Genomic DNA, 20,092 nt, shown 5'->3' with positions numbered 1-20,092 from the left:
GCCTGGCTGGCATTCAGCTCCAAACCACGGGCTGGGCGTTCGCTGTCAGGCCCTGGGCACAGCACTGCAGGGCTGGAGGGGCTGGGGGACTCGGAAGAGGAGGCTATTTAACTTCCAGTAATTAGTGAAGTTCTTCGGATGCTGGATGGTAGCACTGCTGTTGCCCAGGTTACCAGTGCCACGAGCATGGAGCGAGCCCAGCTTCGTGGTGTCTTCCCGATGCAGCACCAGTCTGTCATGCTGATAGAGCCTCAACTTATTTTCAAGTCCCACCTGAACTACCACTTCAGACATTTTCTTAGTCCTTTTTAACTAGTGAGGAGGGCACAAGGCATCCTAGGGAGCTGACAGATACTGCGCAGAGAGTTGAGTTCAGTATGGCGTGAGGGTTTATAGCATGAGAACAGAAACCAGGTCCCTTGTCCCCCACAAAAACCAGACACTTCTAGTGCCCCTACTCCTCCAGCCTTCCTTGCTGACCACACTGCGCTCTTACTGGGGCAGAAATAACTTGCTTGTTTGGACTAAACCCCTCCCAGTAATGGGATTACTATACAAATGAGATACTGACACCTGTATTAAGCTGTGGGCTGTTATTTTGCATTGCAGGGGGGAGCCATCTCCATTCTGACAGCTAGTGAGAGACCCAGTGAGTTTTCAGGCATGCTGTTAATCTCTCCTTTAGTGGTAGCCAGCCCAGAAGTCGCCACTCCCATCAAGGTAAGAGCAAACCTGTGTTGCACCTAGTCACCTCGCTCTTCCGCTGAAGGAAATGCATTAAGACATCTAGCCTGAAAATGCAAAACCCAGCTGAGATCTGTGCCACCTGGATGCCAGTCAATACTTCTCTTCTAAGTGCCTCCCCTGCAGTCCCACTTACTTTTCAGAGGAGAAGTGAATCCTGAACTCTTCCAGAAAAACTTAATTAAATGAGAGTCGAATAACAATGCTACCTCGGGAGGTGGTAGCAGAGTGCTTTCTTCACCACACCCTGTGGCAGCCCACACGATGCTGGCCTTTCCCTTCATCTCCTACGGTTTTCTTCCTGACTCATAGAGTCTGGTATAGTTGCAACACAGGCTACTGGCTAAGTCAGGCCAAAGTTATTTTTGGCATTTGGGGGATGACCAATTTCTAAACCAAACTGGAGCTCTTGAGCCCCAGGAATCCTTCATGAGTCCCAAAGGAGGCTTCCAGCTAAAGCATCACCGCCCCAGCAACTTCCCATTTGGCTTGGTACCATAGCTGGTGCTTGTCCAGACCATCTCCATCTCCTTCGGTTTGCGTTTAGGCTTTACCCCGCTCCCATTCACATCTCCCTTCCAGAGCTATTTCTGATCCAAATTTGCACTGCCCAGTTTGCCCTTCCCCAGGGAGGCTCTGCAAGGCAACTGACCCTCAGCTCTCCCCTCCTTTCCGGGTTTCTAAAAGAATAAACAACAATCCTAAAAGAAGCTGGAAGCAAAGGGAAGAACCAGCTAAGCCAGCAAGAAGGACAGACCATCTCATTCCCACAGGACTTAGTCCTTTATCCTTTCTCCCTAGACTCTTCTCCTAGGGCTAGCTTCTTGTTTTAATCTACTTCTAAGCTATTTCTCCTGCTTTTTTTTTTCTTCTGAGAGAAAGGAAACAGATTGCCTCAGCTTTCAGTATAATCCTGCCACACCTTCTGCTGTAGCCAAAGCCATCTACTGACCTCACAAATCATTACAAGCACCAAAGGGTGCTTTTTAATCACCTCACTCTTCCACTGAAGGAAATGCGTTAAGACCTCTAGCCTTAAAATGCAAAACCCTGCTGAGATCTGCACCACCTGCATGCCAGTCAGTATTTTCCTTCTAAGTGCCTCCCCCACAGTCCAACCTACTTTTCAGAGGAGAAGTGAATCCTGAACTCCTCCAGTCCAGGAAAACTTACTTAAATAGGAGTCAGAGCCCCAAAGCGTGCTTTTAGGAGGCCGGTAGCTGATTCTTCACAGGTGAGGCTATACCTGACTCAGCATAAGGGTCCCGTGAGCACCGGTGCCCCTGTTTTTTCTTAGTTTGGAAAGGGAAAAAGAATAAATATTAAGAAAAAAAAATGGGGTCTGAATCTGAGAGACACTGTTAGCCTTCTGTTTCTAGTCAAGACAAGGAAAATGTGGAAAGATTTTCCTTCTTCTAGAGCTGTACCTTCTGCTAGATACTGAACCCTTTCTGAAATAAGGACTCACCAGTTCTGTGGGAACTAGTATTACTGTAGTCTTGTTTCTTGCAGATCTGTACCAGATTGTTGCTTTATTTCAGTGTAGGAAATCCTAACCTCTAACTGAAGTATTTTGGAGGTGTTTTTATGGTCTCTTTTCTAGAGAGCCTCTCGCATGCAGTAGTATAAGTGCATAGTGTGTTTCTTTCTCTTTCAAATCTATTGTTGCATCTCAAAACTGATAAAAAATTAATTATTCCTGAAATATCTCTACCGTCAAATTTAGTTGAAATCAGTCCTGGAGCAGAAAAGGTATTTACAAGAGGAAGGAGTGAAAACAGGCAGAGTATTCCTGCATAAGCCACATTTTCCCATAAAGCTGAGCTGAAAACACTTGTGTGCTTTTTTCCTCTGAGAGCCAAAAAACATTTCATTGGTGTTTGTGCCTCTGAGGCACAAAGGCTTTGGTTTTCCCTTGGAACTGGTACGACTTCTCGGCCCTGGGCCATTTCCCAAGGACCATTGCATTCATCCTTTTGCTGGGGAGGTTTCCAGCTGAGCAAGAATTTACCTTCGCCTAAACAAATGAGGGCCCAAGGCAACAATAACAGTGGGCCAGATTACACACTGCGTCCTTCAGTCTGTTTTAGAAATACCTTCCCTTGCTGCCGAACCAGCCCTGGCAGTGGCAGAAATGCAGCGTGTTTGCAGACTACGTGCAGGAAAATCAAATTCTGGTCTTTGCAGAAACACAATTTCATCAAGGCCCTATGAATCTTGTGCCCTGATAGAAGCATCCCGTTGCAAATCCAGCGGAGAGAGAGGGATCTTGCTGCCCTCACCCTTTTCTTCTCAACTAATCCAGACAAATTCAGCTCTGAATCTTCAAAATTTCAAAGGGACGGGAGTCACACATGCTGGCAAAGAGCAGAGTAAGGGTAAAAGAGTATCTCCCACTACATTTCTGGTACTGAATGCTTTGAAATCAGGTGGGCAGGACAAACCCTTAGGAAATATTCCCTAGTGATTAATCCAGTACTAACCCTCAGCCTATTCCTTAAGGACTCAGTACACAATATTTTCTCTCTCTACTTTTTGTGTTTTCCATTTTGCCATTTCCACTTTGCTGATCTATTGCTTTCCAACCCGCTTGGCCATCATGTTGTTCGAGTACCTGAGGGTCTCCCAGTCATTCAGCCTGAATCTGTACCCAGTAACAGTGCAGAGGACTGCTTCTAAAGATATAGTCAAACTGGAAGAAAGTACTGTATTAAAACCTCTTATTTTGGCTTTGCTCTGGTCTGTCCAGTTTAGCAGAGATGCTAGTCATCAGGTTCAGACAAACATATATGAATCGGTTTGGTATCCAGATATGGAGACACTGTATCTAATATTTATCATATCATATCCCTGATATCATATCTTCCCGATAACACTGTTCAGTTGCTCTCAACCTGATCTCTGTAGCTCATCACAGTGTCTCTTCCAGAGACTTTTCAGCTCAGTCAAATGAGCCCGGCTAGCTTAACCAGTTCAAGCATCACATTTTTGTAGATCCAGCTCATTTGTAGCTGAAATGAACTAAAGGGCATTCACACAAGCGGTTTGGCAAGCAGAGATCATGGGAGAGAGAAATAAGCACATCGAGGTGTGGAAGGAACAGGGATTGCTCCATTCAGAAGAAAAGTATGTACACTGCGAAGCATCCATATAGTTACATGCATATGCATATGCAAAAAACATGAAACCAGCTTTAAGTTACACTTCCAGTCAAGAGGCAATGTTCATCTATTTCAATCTTATTTTGAGATCTTTTTCATAGACAGGGAAGGGCTGGATTTGAACCCTGTTAGTATTTTGCACACCTGCGGTGGCCTTCAGCAGCCCTAATCACCACTGCTCTGGAGTGTCATCCTCAGCCCAACCAGCAATAGCCCCAACACTGCATTACCTGTTGTTGAGCATTTGGGAGCTAGTCTCTCAAGAACCGACACTGCCACTTTGAACCAACAGGGAGATAAACTCTTCATGTATCAAGTACAGCCAGCATTTCAACAACACGGCTTTTAATTAAAGTCTGGCACGTCACAAACTGTATTACAGTGCTTTTAAAATCAGTGAAGGCCCAGGGGAACCGTCTGAATTTTATATTATAACATAAAACTTGATTTTTCTGGCCATGACTTTACCTCCAAGAATCATCAAAATTACATCCGAATTTTGAGGGTGTATTACATGTTGGAGGGAATGGAGCATTTCCTGCAGATCCGAAGACCCTTTGAAGGATGGTGGCAGAGTCCTTTCCCAATCAGTCCTATAGACCAAGGTTTGTTCTGTCTGTGCATAAATAAGAGGTTTTGTGCACACAGGGAGTATATATATGTGTGTGTAAGTACATCTGACATGTCTATGTGCAGGGCCTGGTGCTTCTCTTGTACAGCTGAACACCAGAAATGACTCCACTGATATCATCAACCCAGGACAGTACATGCTGCTATACTTGTGGTCAGAAGCCAGCCCTATCTCTGTGGCAGTTTAGCAGTCAGGTTGTGACTCGGTTTGGCAAAACTCCAGATAGGCGCAAAAATTTCAAGAACATTTCCAAAGCATGTCACGGAGGCAAGGTCATCAGTAGGCTGTGGGGTTGGGATAATAAGCATATATCATTCAAACAGAAACACGGCCATACCAAATCTGACAAAAGCCTGTCTAGCCTGCCTCCAACAAGGAAGAGCCTGAGAAAGAGCATATATGTAGCTCTCCTTTCCTTGTCACACCTTCCCTGCCTTCAGTACATCATTAGGCTGGTGTATTGTTGCTCATATGAGAGGACGATTCAAATTTATGCTCCTTCTGCAAAATCCCTATTGCAGATCCTTGAGAATATAAATATTCACACACGTAGCAAGCAGACACAGAGCAGAATCCCCATCAAACTCATGGCTTCTTCTGGAATTTGAGAGTACGTCAACTAACTTCCTTCTTCAGCCAAATTTAAAAGTAAGCAAAGCACCCATCTTCCAAAAAACATACCATCTTTTACTCTTTTATGTGTCATCTTGGACCTAAATATCTGTGGCCTTAATACCAACATATTGATCCTGTGGCCAATACTCTAAACAGATGTTGAGAGAGCATCAGCTAACGTCTCATGCCAACGTATTTCCTCTTGAATAAGCAATCATTAGGCATAAGAGCCCACCCTAGCTCTTAACTCAGGCTCCAATTTTAGGGCAGCCTGAGGTTGTCGTGATAATCTTCGGAGACAGGCACTCCCAGACCATTATTGGGATGTTAGAGGTATTCTGGGGGGTGTTTCTCTCACTCCCCATACTCTAAAGAAAGCCTAGGACAATTATACTTCTTCTAAGTTAAATACCTCAGCTGTGTGTCTAAAGTTACTTGGCATATATCTGGGTCATCGTGAGTGGATGGAGAGGAGCAACAAGTCCATAACCTTGCCTAGGATTCATGAAGATGCATTCCTCAAATCATCACTGCCTGGAGTTAACACAAAACAAAGAAAACCCCATTCCTGCTTGTTTGCTTCATAAGCTCATACTTGCATTGGTGTAGATATGTTATTTTACTAGTCTAACTCCAGAGACCCCAGTAGAAATTAGTTTTGCTGACAATGTCATAGCCAGTGAGGGGCTCAATATATTGGTATACAGTGACACTGGTTCCTAGTCATATCCATCCCAAGGTACACACATGTTCCCAAATCTGCTGTGAGTCTTTACTGCTTTTTACTCCTGGATGACTTTGACTTCAACCTTGTGTTATTCCTCTAATATCATAATTACTCTGTCATGTATCATCTGTGATCTGAAATGTCAGGGAGTGCTTCAGAAGTGATTACATATCAGCAGAAACAGAGACAGGAGACAAGTGAGCAATGGATTTCCTTAGCCAATGCATGCACATTTTGCTGTTGTTTATTTACATGTTCCCTGGAGAATATGCTTATCAAACAGAGTGCAGCCTAGGCAACTACTGCAAATTGCACCGAACATCACTTATGCACTGCAGCCTGAAATCAGAGCTGTGGCAGCAAGGAAAGGGCAGTAAAACAACAAAACCCAGCCCTTCCGAGGGCTGGAAATGGCTTTTTCTTATTAAAGTGCTTAAGTGAGGCCTTTTTAGAAATTAACTTGACAATGAGAGAAAGACAAAGTACAATGAAGTTGTGATGTTGCATGTGGACAGACAGCTGATGGCATTTCAAACTAGCACACCCACTCCCTGATCCCAGGAGCAGTTTAAACGCTTTCTCTTTAAGGGAAATATTTTAAATATCGGACAGATCTTTCTCCAGTGTCAGTTGACATTTCTCAACTATTTAACTTCCATGCTGATTCCCATCAGCTCAGGATTTGGCCCTCTATGTTATCTCTCTTGCTCTAACTAGCTCTTTAACTGCTTGCTTTCCTCTCCCACAGGTTTTTGCAGCGAAAATGCTCAACTTTATTCTCCCAAACCTGTCACTGGGATCGATAGATCCAAATGCAATTTCCCGGAACAAGAAGGAGGTGAGAACCTTAATGCTATTTAAAGTCACTGCATAGTCAGTATCTTGTCCCAGTCCTGCTGTTTCTCTTTAAAAAAAACCACAAACGTTTTGCTAAATCATGAGGGCCAGATCTATGCTGGTGTAAAAAGGTGAAACATCTCTGAAGTCAGTGGAACTGACAGCACATAGCAGAAAACTGTGGGAAATCAGCTGTTCTTCCCTTCAGTGTGCCTTGCACCTGCAGCCACTCTGGGTATAAGACATAACCGAGGTCTGTGCTACGGTTGCGGTGGGAAGCACATGGGAACCATGTCTGTCTCTGCCGCACCACCACTCATTACAGCGGCAAAACCCAACTCATACAGGTTGCAAACACGTTGCTGAAGTCCATTTTTCTAACCCTGCTCTTTGCAGTGAAACTATGCAAAACCCTACAGTCCTGGAGATTTGTTTTTCTGCTTACAAACCAGGATCACGTTGTGCCAAATGCATTCAAACAGAGGAAAAGAGCATGCTTGCCCCAAAGACCTTGCTACAAGGTCTCCTGGATCACACGCTGGCTCTGCTACAGCCTTTCCAAACAAACGACGTATTCTTGCTGCACCCAAGAATAATACTTAAACGAGCTGCAATTTAAGCAGCCATTGTAACAACCAAGTTCCAGCTCCACCACCGCGACTGTGCATGGAACTGTTCCAGGGTGAAGGTTTTGTAGTGTCATCATAGCTTGGGACTCTTCTCCCATTCATACCCACTCCTGGTAATAATGACTGCAGCCCATCACTGGCAAAACCAGATGTCGTTGCAATAACTGCTGCAACAACACGTAACAAGGGTTTTTCCTTCTCGCTGTTGTGGGTGGAGTGAAAGGAGGGAGACACAAACTGTAAGTGAATGAAGGTGCTTTGACTGGACCCGGAATGTGGTGCATTTCAGAAATCAACTTGAATGATAGAAAATGGCACCCAAAGGTGTCTCAAAAGCAGGAGAGTTTCACTGGTGTAGCGGTCGGTCGTTCCTGTGCTCCCACGTCAGCTCGCATCTCACTGACAGGTGCTGTAATTTTTCCTGCTGTTCATACAGTGGTTCATATCTTAAATAGAAGTCAATAAAACGCCTTGCTCTGGGGAGGCAGCTCGACTGGCATTAGAATTGAAGCTGAAAGAATCAGGAGCAAAGACGATGTCAGCGGCTGCGTGAGTGCAATGCATTCAGCCTTGGCATATCCCACCTCTTTGACTCACACATGCAGTAAACTGGAAAGCAAGAGTCTCCCGGAATAGCCTCAAGACTTTCAGGGTTGTTTCTTGGCTCTGCCAAAAGAGCTTTTTGGTCAAACGACTTTCAGTTCACTTATCTGTGAACAGAGCATAACATTTCAGTGGGTTAAAGGCAGAAAGATTCAAGGAGCTGAGAAAAGGAAGACAGAGTAGATCCTAGGAAACTGTCAGGACTAGCATGGAGCGAATTCATGTGCATCCACTGGTGCACCATATGACATATTTTCTTGAGTACCATATGAGGCTGCACACAATATATACTTGGGAAGAAGGCTGATTCCAGTCAAGCTATAGAAACCTATTCTTAATTACATTCAGCTGCCATAACTTGTTGCATGTAATTCAGAGGAAAGGTTTAAATTAGACAATCAATTCACTAAAATCACACAGAGGAAAGTTTTCACTTCTGCATTTGTATTTAGAGGATAAAAGCAATCAGTGCTCTGGAGGAGGAGAGGAGTTTGAGAGTGTTACCCCTACCTGAAGAGTGAGTGTGGCTGGGACATGTGGGTCTTTGCCTGCTTCTGCACTGATTTGTTATGTGGCACTTGAACTCCGTGCTGCAGCCGGTCCTTAAGGGTAGCAGTTTTAAATAAAGCTGCAACAGCTGGATCTTCTGCTGGAAGATGCTGGTGCTGCACTAAATATCTTTACAGGAGAAAAGTGATGGTGTTGGGACATCCTGAATAATAATGCATTTAGAAAAGTGTCACTGACCTCTCTTAATTAGGTGCACAATATTGGCTGGGCATTTCCATGTTGGGATGATGTTAGGAATCACCACAGCAACCACTGCTTCCTTTGAGCATTGTTTTTCCTCTGCCCTTTCCCTTTCCATGGAACAAGGGAAAGCATTTTGCAGTGGATAAAAATGTAGGTCTGCTTCATTAGAGTCTGCTTATAATGGAGTAGTCTTCAAAATGAGACAACAAACCCCTCCTTGCTGTGCTGCCTGCACACCTGCGAGTGAACACACAGCTGACACAGCAGCTGTGGATTGCAATGTAAAGCGCTTTCCTGACCATCTTCGAACACCAGGATTTGAGGCTCCAGGCACTTACTGAAGACAACACAGCATCTCAGTCCTCTGGCTGCCTCTAACACACCACTCCACCTTCCTTTTGGACTCAAGACGTGCAGCTTCAAAGCACACAATGTGCTGGAAACATCCATTATTTATATGTTAAACACATTCTCCTGCCAGACCAACCTTCTATTCTCTAGAAATATGTTTGGGATATCATCCAAGGATTTCCTGATGAGTTTGTGTTCCCAGCAGGCTGTCCTCAGGGTGTGGGGACTGAAACACAGGATGGTATGGAGATGTTTGTTTGATCTGCTTGCTATATCAAATGCAAGAGACACAAAAGAGAGCAAGAAGCAACCTTAAAAACCCAGTCCTGTTATTCCAGGGAGGAATAACATCACAGAGGCGGGCACCTCCTTACCCCATTAATCTTTGTTAGCTGCCATTGATTTCAGTGCAATAGTCGCCCTGACTTCAGTCTCATTCCTTCAGAGTCCGCATAGGATGAGGCTGCAATTACCTTATAATGAATTTATTGCTCTGCAAAATGCAAAAGGAAAATGCAGGCCTCTAAATAGGCAAATGTAATGCAGCAGGAGCCCTGATGGTTGCCTCTGTCTTAGAAACACATAAAGATGAAAAAGAACGGTTGTGATGGACTCTGCAGAGCCTTCGCTGGACCACAGCTGGAAGCAGTCGCAGGCTCTGCTGGGGTCACCCTCACTCGCTCGTCCCCGCTGTCTCAGAGCTTGGTGCACCAACGGGAGCTCTGGGCTTGCAGGGTTTGCAGTTATAGCTTGCAGAATATAAGGCCCATTCCCTATCTTTCCCTCTTTCCCCAGCAAGCTGCTGCTTTGCACTCACCCCATGCACTGAACGTTAACTCTGACAAGGATTCCTGTTCATTGACTGGGAACGGGATCCTCCCCCTGCAGTCCTGATCGATCTGGGTTGGGACCAGGTTATTATTCCACACACACCCCCCCCCATCATATACACAAAAATATTTGTTGGCTGCTCAGTAGCTTAAAAATCCCTGTTCTTTCAGAAAAGAACAAGAGAAAGAAAGAAACCCATTAGGTCATTCTCTTAGCATTTATGGGGCTAGGGAGGGGGCCAGCTCACATGAATTCATCAACTTTGTTTTACTCCATGGGAAGGGAACTTCTGTCAATCCATCCACCCACCCCTCCCGATTCCCCCCCTGCAAAGTTCCTCATTTGTTGCCTTCAGTTAAAAAAAAAAACTAAAAAATAAAAAGAAACGCATCTCAAAGCTGTGTTGCTTTAGCACAGCACTGTGACATACATCCAGACAAGTAACTCCCAGATTAGGCTGAAGCCAGTTGCTAAGTAGCCAGTGCAACACAGTGGTTTTGCTCAAAATGCTGATGAAAAGTCAACATGTTTGGCTGAAAACATCAGGGTACACCCAGCTGTCAATGAGAGAGCCAGCAACACCGCACCGGGAGGTTGGTGGTTTGGAAGTCAAAGCTGAACTTTTTCCATGAGCACATTCACAAGAGGATGCTTCTTTCTAAACACAGGCAGCTGCTTTCCCTTTTGAAGCACTTTTCAGAGCAGGGAAGGTATGGCAGACAGACAGGCTGAGTGGTGTAAGGGATGGAGGACGCAGGTGGAGGTTTCTGCACCAAGCAGCTGGTTGGGCCCTGGGAGGGTCCATGCGGAGCCAAGAGGACCACGTGCCGTTCAGCCTTTCTGCTTCCTACTGCCTTTAGCAGGAGCAGACAATGCTCAGCGTGTCTTAAGAGTGGATCCTTTTACCTTAACCGCAATCTCATCTTTGCAGTGGCCTCTTACAAAAAGTGTTTTTCCAAACCCTCAGCGTGCATGGGCACTTGCTTCTTTGAAAGGGAGATATTATGCATAAGATCCTAATATTATGAGCTGTGATGAGAGACCTCTATCTTTGTCTCCCTGCCAAAAACTACCCCTCACTTCAGAGTAGCCATGATCTTGCACGGAGTCCAAAACACAGTGATGGCCTTAATCAAATACCAGAAACATCTGCTGCATCCAAGGGTCCCTAAATGAGCGCTACAACAACTTCAGTTTCTTTGGTCCAACTCCAGCACAAATTAGAGTGGCTCTACAGCTGTCACTCCCTTGACCATCCTCAGCACTGTGGGCTAGGACTGAAGGGTGCCAGCCACTAATAATCCCAAATTCCCACCCAGTCCTTCCCCTTGCTATACTTGGGGATAGGAACCATGGGTTCAAGCAGGAGGTGGTGGGGACTGGAAGCAAGAAGGTGATGGGGAAAGACTTGTGAGCAGCAGCATGCCTCGCTGCCAGCTCTGTTTCCAGTGCTTTGTGCTCCAACACATTTGAGATGACAAGGAGGGAAACTGGCTTTACGCCCGCTGGCAAATCAGTGCCCCCAGCTGGGAAAGCCCAACCACGTAGCGTTCTTCTGCCACCCTGATAATCTCGTCTCACAGGGAGATGAATGCAGAATCCACCCCAAAGCCTTTCTGGTTTCTCACTGGGGACCAGGCAGGCTACGCTGTCTTGCTACGGTGCATGTCTGTGCCTACTCCTACGCGTAGCTACGTGTCCCTTGGGGTGGCCTAGTGGGTCACCTCCCACCCGTGGTCCCCTCGGGGCAAGCACATACAGCAGCAAGAGGGCCTCAAGTTTCTGCAAAGCGAGGGAGAATTTGAACAGACCCCGCTGCCTGCGAGGAGAGAAGGAGACTGTTTTTGGCTAACCTATAAATAACCATAATTTCTATAAACATCTGCCAGGTTGGGAGAAACTGGAGGCTGTGCCAGAGACCAACCCATAATCAAAGCATTCTGGCAAATATTGAGATGGCAGTGGCTGTGTGGGCCGTCTCCGTGTACAGTATACAAATATTTACTGTAGATTTGCCTGCTGCAGTAACTACTCATTCCTAGCAACTTTCTGCACCAGCTCTTGTGCATTTTTATCTTCTCACAATCTGGCTGAGCAAGTTGTTGACTTTTTTTTTTTTTTTGCTACCACCTAATACCATCATTTGCTGCCTCATCTGTGCACTTTGCACCTGGAGAGGACCCCTCAGCGTAAGAGTGCTTTGCAGTCAGATGTGTCAGTTGTCTGTAGGTGTAGGTCACAGTCTTCATCCCCAGAGGGAAGGTGAAAGAGAAGAACATCTGAGCCCTCAGCAGAGAGGATAAGGACCCAGACAACATCAGCTTTCAAGTAACACAGTCTGAAGAACCCTTTGCAGAAGAGATGTCACATTTGAGTGACAGAAGGACATGGCAGAGGAGAAGAATGCAGGCAGGTGCCCGCATGGGAACAGTCTTTGTCCAGCACTGGTTGTTTGCCTCCAGAAAGAGCTTTGGCTTGAATATTTTCTAGTGATATAAGAGAGAAACATGCAGCAGGGAACAAGCCAGGTTGTGTGAGCAGTTCTGGGTAGCCACAGTAAAGACGTCAACCTTGACTCTGATGGCAGGATGTCCTGAAAGAGTAGGAAATGACCGTGCAAGCCCAGGGAAGAGACTACTCACCACCAGGCTAATCTGCTTTGTCTTTTCTGCATGAAATATTGCTAACCTTAAATAACCTCTTTCTCTCTGCCAGATGGAGTCTTACACATCTGATCCCTTGGTCTACCATGGTGGCATGAAGGTCTCCTTTGTCATCCAGCTGATGAATGCCATTGCCAGAATTGAGCGAGCTCTGCCCAAGCTGACTTTGCCCATCCTGGTGCTACATGGCTCTTCTGACAAGCTCTGCGATATCAAAGGGTCCTATTTACTGATGGACACAGTGCAGAGTCAGGACAAAACACTCAAGGTCATCTTGCTTTCATGATTTTTAGGGTATTATCCTGTCAGTGTTGGCCTGAGCATGAGGGACTGTGAGGGGTGGGGAGCCTGCTGAGCTCTGGAGAGCTGGAAGCAAAGCAGGGCTGATGCATCAGTAAGACCTAGCAGGTTACAGCCCCTTTCACCAGGAGGTAGCCCAAGTGCAGCCCTCCCTGGGCATGCCGTGGTGGCCTTTCACCAGCTACAGCTGAGCTGCAGGCAGGGGGTGGTGGGTGATCTCAAGACCCGACCCAGCGGTGGCTGTGTACCTAGAGGGTCTCTTGGGCAAGAAGCAGCTTGGTGGAGAAGTAGAGCGAGGCTCATAAGCAAGTGAAATGCTGACCCCAAAAGCTCTTCTGAACAATGCCAACTGTGTGAGCACCAACCTTACCTCATGCCCCAGCGCATAAAGGTACAGGGGGGCCTTTCCAAAGCGCCGCACACCAAAAGCCACTTCACATCTGCTCATTTTAAGAGAGCCACAGCTGATTAACCAATTGTTAGCACGTGAATGAGCCTGAAAGAGAGACAGGGAGACCAAGGAAAAGCTTTTGTCATTGGAAAAATAACTGGATAGTCTGGGCATAAAAGGAGGAAAATTGCACAAGGCATGATGGGAACATCCCCCATTGTCCTTTAAACTCCAAGGGCATGATAAGTATTTCCTCCTTAGTGGGATAAGAAGCAAGAAATGGATGGGGCTGGGACATGCATTATCTTCCTGAAGGGCAGCAGGGTGCTTGGGTAACACACAGATGTCAAGCTGCAATGCCAATGCCTTCCTGCTCACGGAGGGCCAGCACCGCCAATGGCATCTCTTTGATTTCATAACCTGCCACATCTAGGAAAAAAACCTGACAAGGTGTGGGCAGGACGTGTTGGACCTGTGGGCATTGACGAGAGGGGACTAAAGGCTGTTTTGTTCATGCGGATTTTTTTTTTCTGTGCTAATCTCCACTCTCTTCCTGGTTGCAGGTATATGAGGAAGCCTATCATGCCCTCCACAAAGAGCTGCCCGAGGTCTCTACCTCTGTCTTCACAGAAATACTAACGTGGATTGGCCAGAAGGTCTCAGCAGCTGGGGAAACCAGCCATACTTAAGAGCAGTTGGTTTTGTAGCTCTTTCTGGGGTTTTCTGGGAATAGATGCTTTTCTTAATAGAAGTCTCTCTGAAAAAGATCTAATGTGGAGGGACTCTTGGGATATTTTATCATGCACAGTGTAAGGGAGGGTGGGGGGAGAGGCACAGGGTGGGGCATTATTTGCTGATGTAAATGGCCACTGCCCTAATCTGGAGAAGAATTGATAGCTGTGGCAGAAGCCGTCAAAGCTTTCCAGGTCGGGTGACTTTACTGAAATGCCCCTCACCCACCAAACTTCCCCCACCACTTCCCCTTCTCTGCTTTCACTGGGGTGACAGGGGTGTATTTATACTGCAATAATTTTTGGTATGTTAAAGAAGTCAGTATCTTCCACTTCATGGTTTTGATTCCAGGTGCATACAGTCCCTTCCCTGTCCCCACCATCTAGTACCTTAAAAGCCCTGGTCCTTGAGAGGAGAGCAGTAATAAAGGTGCTGGATAACGAGGAGAGGCTAAAGATGGAGCTGGCAGCTCCCTGAAGGTGAAAGGCTGGTTTTCAAGGTCAGACCCCTTTGGATACTGCCTTTATAAGCAGGCCAGGCCAGGGGAGAGCATAAAGACAGCCTCCCCCACTGCCCTGCCTGTCTTCTGCGAGTTTGCACTCGGGGAAAGCGTGTTGAACAGCTCTTTAATTTTCATCATCAGAGCAGGATCCCAGAGGGGAGAGCAGGAATGTAGAATCAAACCCACATAGCACATTCAAAACCCATGCTTTTCCCAATGCCAAACCTCATCTCATCTGCAAAATGAACTATTCTGTAAATATTCCTAGGGGCTGCTTTTTTTCCTTCCTTCCTTTTTTTTCCCCCCCTTTTTTTTTTCTTTTGGAATTAATCGCGCTACTGAAACTGAAAAAGCAAAGTCAAAAGTTATAAAAGAGTATAGTAATATAATATATGATGTATATAGAAGTGGCTGGGAGCTGGGGAAGAAATGGGAGGAGAGTCTAAAGAAGGAGTTAATTGTTCCTTCTCTTGGCAAAGAATAATGTTGTCCTACCGTGATCCAGTCCTCTCACCATAACTTTACAGTCATAATCTGTTGTTTTCCTTCATCAGTTGGAAAATGTCCTGAAAATAATGCTAGAGAGAAGCGCAGAGCATCTGGTGGGTGGGGATTAGCAGTGGGTGTCCTCATGGTCCACTGGTTTAGTAGGAGACCCACAGCATGACCAGAGATCCTGTCCAAGCTTGCCTCAACCTCTTCCTAATCAGCACAGCCACCTCTGGGGCAGATCACTGAGCAGAGGGGCTAAGCTCACCCCTTTAGGCAATGTGGGGAGCTGAAGGCAGAGTATGGGGTGCAATCATCCATCCAACATCTACCTTGCTGCACTGAGGATATCCACAGGCACTGGTGCACAAGCAGCCACGGAGGAGGTTGTGGACTGGTCCAGTGGTGCAGGCAAGCCAAATCCTAGAGCTGTCTGGGTCTCTGGTAGCAGCAGGGTGAAAGGAAAGACTTTAGACCCAGTTGAGGAGCAGAGGTATTGTGTCAATACAGCAAAAGCTGCCTAGTGATCACAGCGTGGCTGTGCGGGTCAATTTGTCCAGGGCGATGGCCCTAATTATGAACACACTTCTTGGCACTAGCCAAAGGGAGGGGCTTTAACTTGCACCTCTCCCTCCAATTTTGCAAGAAGAAAATGCCTGCAAATGTTGCACTAGGAGAGAGCGGGGTACCTGCCCCAGTGACAAACCGGCCCCCTTATTGCCCTCCCTGGCAGCAGTGGGAACCATCATTGTGTCTTCAGCTGCCGTCCCCAGGGCTGGATCCCACCTGCGACAGCCGCAGGGCATCACCCACCTCTCCTCCCTCTGAAACCAGTCCTGGCGAGATTCAGGAAAGGGACCTCTGTGCAATAACAGTCAGAGTCAGGGCTCGGTCCCGTTCGGTCCCCGCAGCGTGGGTGGATGAAAGCTGCATTGGATGCAGGTTATGCCCTTGTAATCGCCCTAAGGGGCCCAAGTCAGCAAAGCTCTTTTATGCAGGCTGATCCAGGCACTTTCACACTTGTATTTTCTTGCTTCTAAAGAGGAATAAGCTGTAGTTCTCCCAGCAACGCCAACTTTTGATTCAAATATTACACCAGTGCAGTCAGCTGTTCTCACCAACCCCTGCTAAACCTCTGGTGACACTTGCTAGGGGAAGGAGGTGATGCACAGGTCGCCTGCTCTGCATCTTCCGACAGCCTGGCTTGTTCCAGCTTCTTTTCCCTGAGCATGATCCCTCCTTGCCGGATGCTGCTAGGGAAAGACAGCAAGAAGAGAAACAGTACAGCGGTGATAAACCTCACCTGCTTCTTCAGCTGGAAGGGGAATCAGTAGGCGTGATCCAGTGGTGACAGACATTGCGGGGGTAGTAGCAAGATGATGACTTAAGGATGGGATTTTTGAAAGCACTTTTCCCGAGGAAGTCAGGAGGAGTAAATCAATGCCCACATTCTTTACATCGCTTCCCAACCTGACAAGCACTTTGCGGAGGGGGGGAGGGAAGTGACCCTCCCACAGGAGGGTCAGAGCCCGTCCGCTCCCTCCAACCTGGCTTCAGGCAGAGGAAAGTCCGTGGTCAGTGCCTTTGCTAAAATGTGCCCTTTCACCCAAGAAACATCTGCAGCTCAGCAGAAATAAAAGGAAGCCAATTACCTTGATCTGGGGAAGACCTGTCCCTCTGTCTAGCTAAGCTCAGCAATAGCATGTGGCCTGGGGAGGCTGTGTTTGAAAATCAAGTTAACAAACAAGGAGTTGAAAAAACAACAGTAAAAAAAAAAAAAAGCCAAATAAACCCCAAGCCCTGACACAGCAGGGGTTATTGCCACCCTCAACCAGTTTTGTGAAGAGTTATCTTCCGTGGAAATGAGCACAGGGAAACCTACCCCAAAAAGCCCGGAAGGCTGCCTGTCCCCGGCAGCGCACACCTCCAGGCAGGCTGCTGAGCGGAGCAAGAGCAGCCTGTTTGCAGGTGGGGAAATGAGTGCAGAGGGAAGGAGCCAGGAGCAAATCAGCCTGGGTCAGTTGAGATGCTGATGTGCACCAGCTGCAGCTCAGCCTGCGCATTTCAGCTGTCACTGCTATTGCTGAGCCCTTACCCTGCCTGTAAGCTACTTTATATTGACCCAGTTAGGTTTCACCATGCCCTGGAGGAATTCTTCCTTTGCTGACCAGATTAGTAATGAGCAGAGCTGCTGCCAAGGGAAATTTAATTAAATGCTATTTTCAAATGGCAGGTACCATTTGCAGGGAGCACAGCCAGCCTTATGAATGTTGCTGTGCGGAACAGCATCAGAGACTTGTCTGCCTTTGAGAATAGGTGGCACTCATGACTGAGCAATAGCAACGTGTAACTACTGTATATATCACCACCTGTAGCACTGAGAGACCATTCCCCACTGCCTAACCCATCGCATTTTCTATTTAGCCTGTTCTTTTTATACCACTCACCTTAGCACACTGCCAGCACAAACCTATTCACATCACATTTACTTTTCCAAGTAATTTCTGAGCTTGTCTCTCTTGTTCCATTGTGTTCCAGTTCAATAAAATACATTTATATATATATACATATATAAAATCATATATACATACACATGTATTTTCAGTGGGAAAAACCATATACAAGTTTAGGATTCTTAAAGGAATACAGTGTATATTGCAACTAATAATAAAGTTATGTTTTCTGAACAGAGTGTGTTTGAGGGCATCATTGGTGACTGCCATCCCTCCAGAGGGTGAGAAGAGAAAAGCAGACAGATATTAAATTGCTGTTCAGCTTGTGGAGGAGGGGGCTGCAGCCCCTGGGCGCTGCCGAATTGCCAGCACCTGCTCCCCAGCCCCTGTAAACCAGAGGTGTGGGGCAGCCTAGTCTCATGGAGGCCTGAGGTTCCCCTTCTGCTTCAGGGTCAGCTTTTCGAAGAGCCCTGAAATCCATGGCCTCACACTACTATTTGCTATAGCCCAGAGCAGCACAATAAAAAATTAGCTTGGGGCACTGCAGGTGTAAGATGTCTTCACATCTTACTTTGACCTCGCAGGGCTCTTTGGGTAATCCCAAGGAAAGCTAGCTCTACCCTCCCCAGAGTCAAAGCTTGCTTTTTTTTTTTAATTATAGCTGAGGTGCTAACTCAAAAAAAAAGGAAAAAAAAAAAATCCCTGGCCCAAGCGCTTTTCCCATCCCAGACAAAACAGCAGTCTGGAGCTGGCGGAGGAGCCTGGAGTAACAGGCAAGCTCAGCCTGCTTCGAGACCTGGTTCCCACAGTTTTACAAGTTAAAATATTACGTTGGTCCTGAACCATACCCAATTCAAACAGGAACATTGAAATCCTACCTTTTGCCCCCAGCTGTGACTACAGAGAGGGCTGGGGAGGGAGCGGGGTTTGCTGCTCTCTGAGCTCCCAGGCAGTGCCCGGGTGCCATAAGAGCCCCCGGTTCCTCCAAACCCAGGGCTGGTGCTGTCGGGGTGCCCTGTGCTGCAGAAACGTCCCTCCTGCCCAAAGAGCAGGGCTGGGGCTCAGCCCAGCCGTAGGGTCCCCTCCCACCTCCCTCCCCGTGCAGACTTCAGGACAAGCCGCTGCGTTTGCGAGGGCTCCCCAGCCACCCACTCGCACCCCAAAACGGGTGACGACTGCTGCGGCAGGGGACAGGCGGGACGGCGTGCCCGCGTCCCAGCCCCCCGGCTGGAGTCGTCACGGCGCCAGACGCGACCTGCAGTCTCCGGCGACTCATTTCATCCTCCTCACGCCTCGAATCGCTAAATCAAGAGAATAATATTCTCTTTCTGTACGTCTGATCACACCCCAGCTCGCCGGGTCAGAAGCTCTGGCCAAGGACTTTGATGCGTGTCGACACAGAGAGCGGAGCCGGGGCTTTTTGCCGAGCCACTGGGCACGCTGTGGTAGTAAGGAACATCATTATAACAAGATTTGCTTTAATACCAGCAAGTCCCTAGCTCCTTCCCCTAGTATTTTAGTGGCTCATTAAGCTGCTCGCAGATTTGAGAGCCACCGGAGAGCACAGGCCACGGTGCTGGGACAGGGACTGAGCCCAGGAGGGAGGTGACGGTCCCGTGCGAGGCCGGGAGCCGCACTGGCACGAAGGAGCCTTTTTGGCAGTGCGGCTTTCCTGCTGTCACCAGCCGGTGCCTGGCGAGCTGTCACAGCCATAGGTGGCCTTTCTGTTTTTAGCATGTGCTTCTAGTCTGATCCCGCGAGTCTGCGGGAACCCTGAAGCTTTTTGCCTTTTTCTCTTCCCCCAGCCTGTGCTCGGTCCTGTCTTACCCAAAGCTGGCTCTCAGGGTTGGTGCAAGGTGGGGATCAGCCGATGGTAAAGCAGGAGCCAGAGCAGTGCCATGGTAGGCGGGGGAGAGAGCTCCTAAGGAGTCCTCTCCAGCCACCCCAGCAGGGCTGGCAGGGACAGACAGCCTGCTCTACTATCAGGGCATGGGACGAGAGGTGACACACTCAGTCACATTGCTGCAGGGACCATGCCTCATGTCAGACCTCTGGGACCACACAGCCCATCACCCGCGCCAGGCTCAGGCACCAGAGAAGAGCCAAATGCTGCAGCTTCAGTGAGCGGTGAGGAATTTTAATTCAGAATATCTGCTCAGCATATAAACCGGCAGCGCTTCAGTTGCATTTGCTGCTGGCAAACAGTTAAGCATGGGATTTATAGACCATCAGAGGAGGGAGAAGCGAGCCCACTCCAGAGCTGCTGGTGGGGGCGAGCGGGGACGTGCACCTCTCTGGCTGCCACCATCCCTGCCCAGCCTTGGGCAGATCCCCATCACAAGGAAAGGGGGATGGAGCTGATGGGGTCAGGCAGGTGCCACCATAGCTTCAGAGACCACCACTAACGCACACCATGCCGGCAGCCTGACTGCCTGCCATTGCCGCTCCTGCTCGCTCCAGGCTCTCAAAAGCGGGTTTTTTTGAGCAGCCGTTTGCTCTTCTCTCCACGTACGAGCACAAGTCTCCTTTGCACACAGAAACAGGGCAACGGTCTCCCGGCTTATCAGTCTGGGATGCTCTCTTTCTCCATCCGATGGGGAAGCTGCTGACATGGAGCTACCACTCACCTTCCTGCTGCTCTCCTAACAACTGCCTTATTAAACCAAACAGCCACGTCTGT

The 20,092-nt window shown here is 47.7% G+C and overlaps 1 protein-coding gene across 1 annotated transcript in view; it reads left to right on the top strand.

Moving 5' to 3' along the window:
* MGLL (monoglyceride lipase) overlaps positions 1-17,646 on the top strand; it is a 66,867-nt gene extending 49,221 nt beyond the window's left edge. The window contains exons 6-9 of the mRNA XM_010571901.1: positions 610-720; positions 6,627-6,716; positions 12,598-12,813; positions 13,800-17,646. Coding sequence (XP_010570203.1) covers positions 610-720; positions 6,627-6,716; positions 12,598-12,813; positions 13,800-13,925 — 543 coding nt within the window. The 3' untranslated portion in view covers positions 13,926-17,646. The remainder of the gene's footprint in view (positions 1-609; positions 721-6,626; positions 6,717-12,597; positions 12,814-13,799) is intronic.
* The last annotated feature ends 2,446 nt before the right edge of the window (positions 17,647-20,092 follow it).

This window comes from Haliaeetus leucocephalus, unplaced genomic scaffold (genome assembly GCF_000737465.1).
Source record: "Haliaeetus leucocephalus isolate CR32 unplaced genomic scaffold, Haliaeetus_leucocephalus-4.0 Scaffold2, whole genome shotgun sequence".
Taxonomy (NCBI): domain Eukaryota; kingdom Metazoa; phylum Chordata; class Aves; order Accipitriformes; family Accipitridae; genus Haliaeetus; species Haliaeetus leucocephalus.
This window is presented reverse-complemented; position numbering and strand designations above follow the sequence as displayed.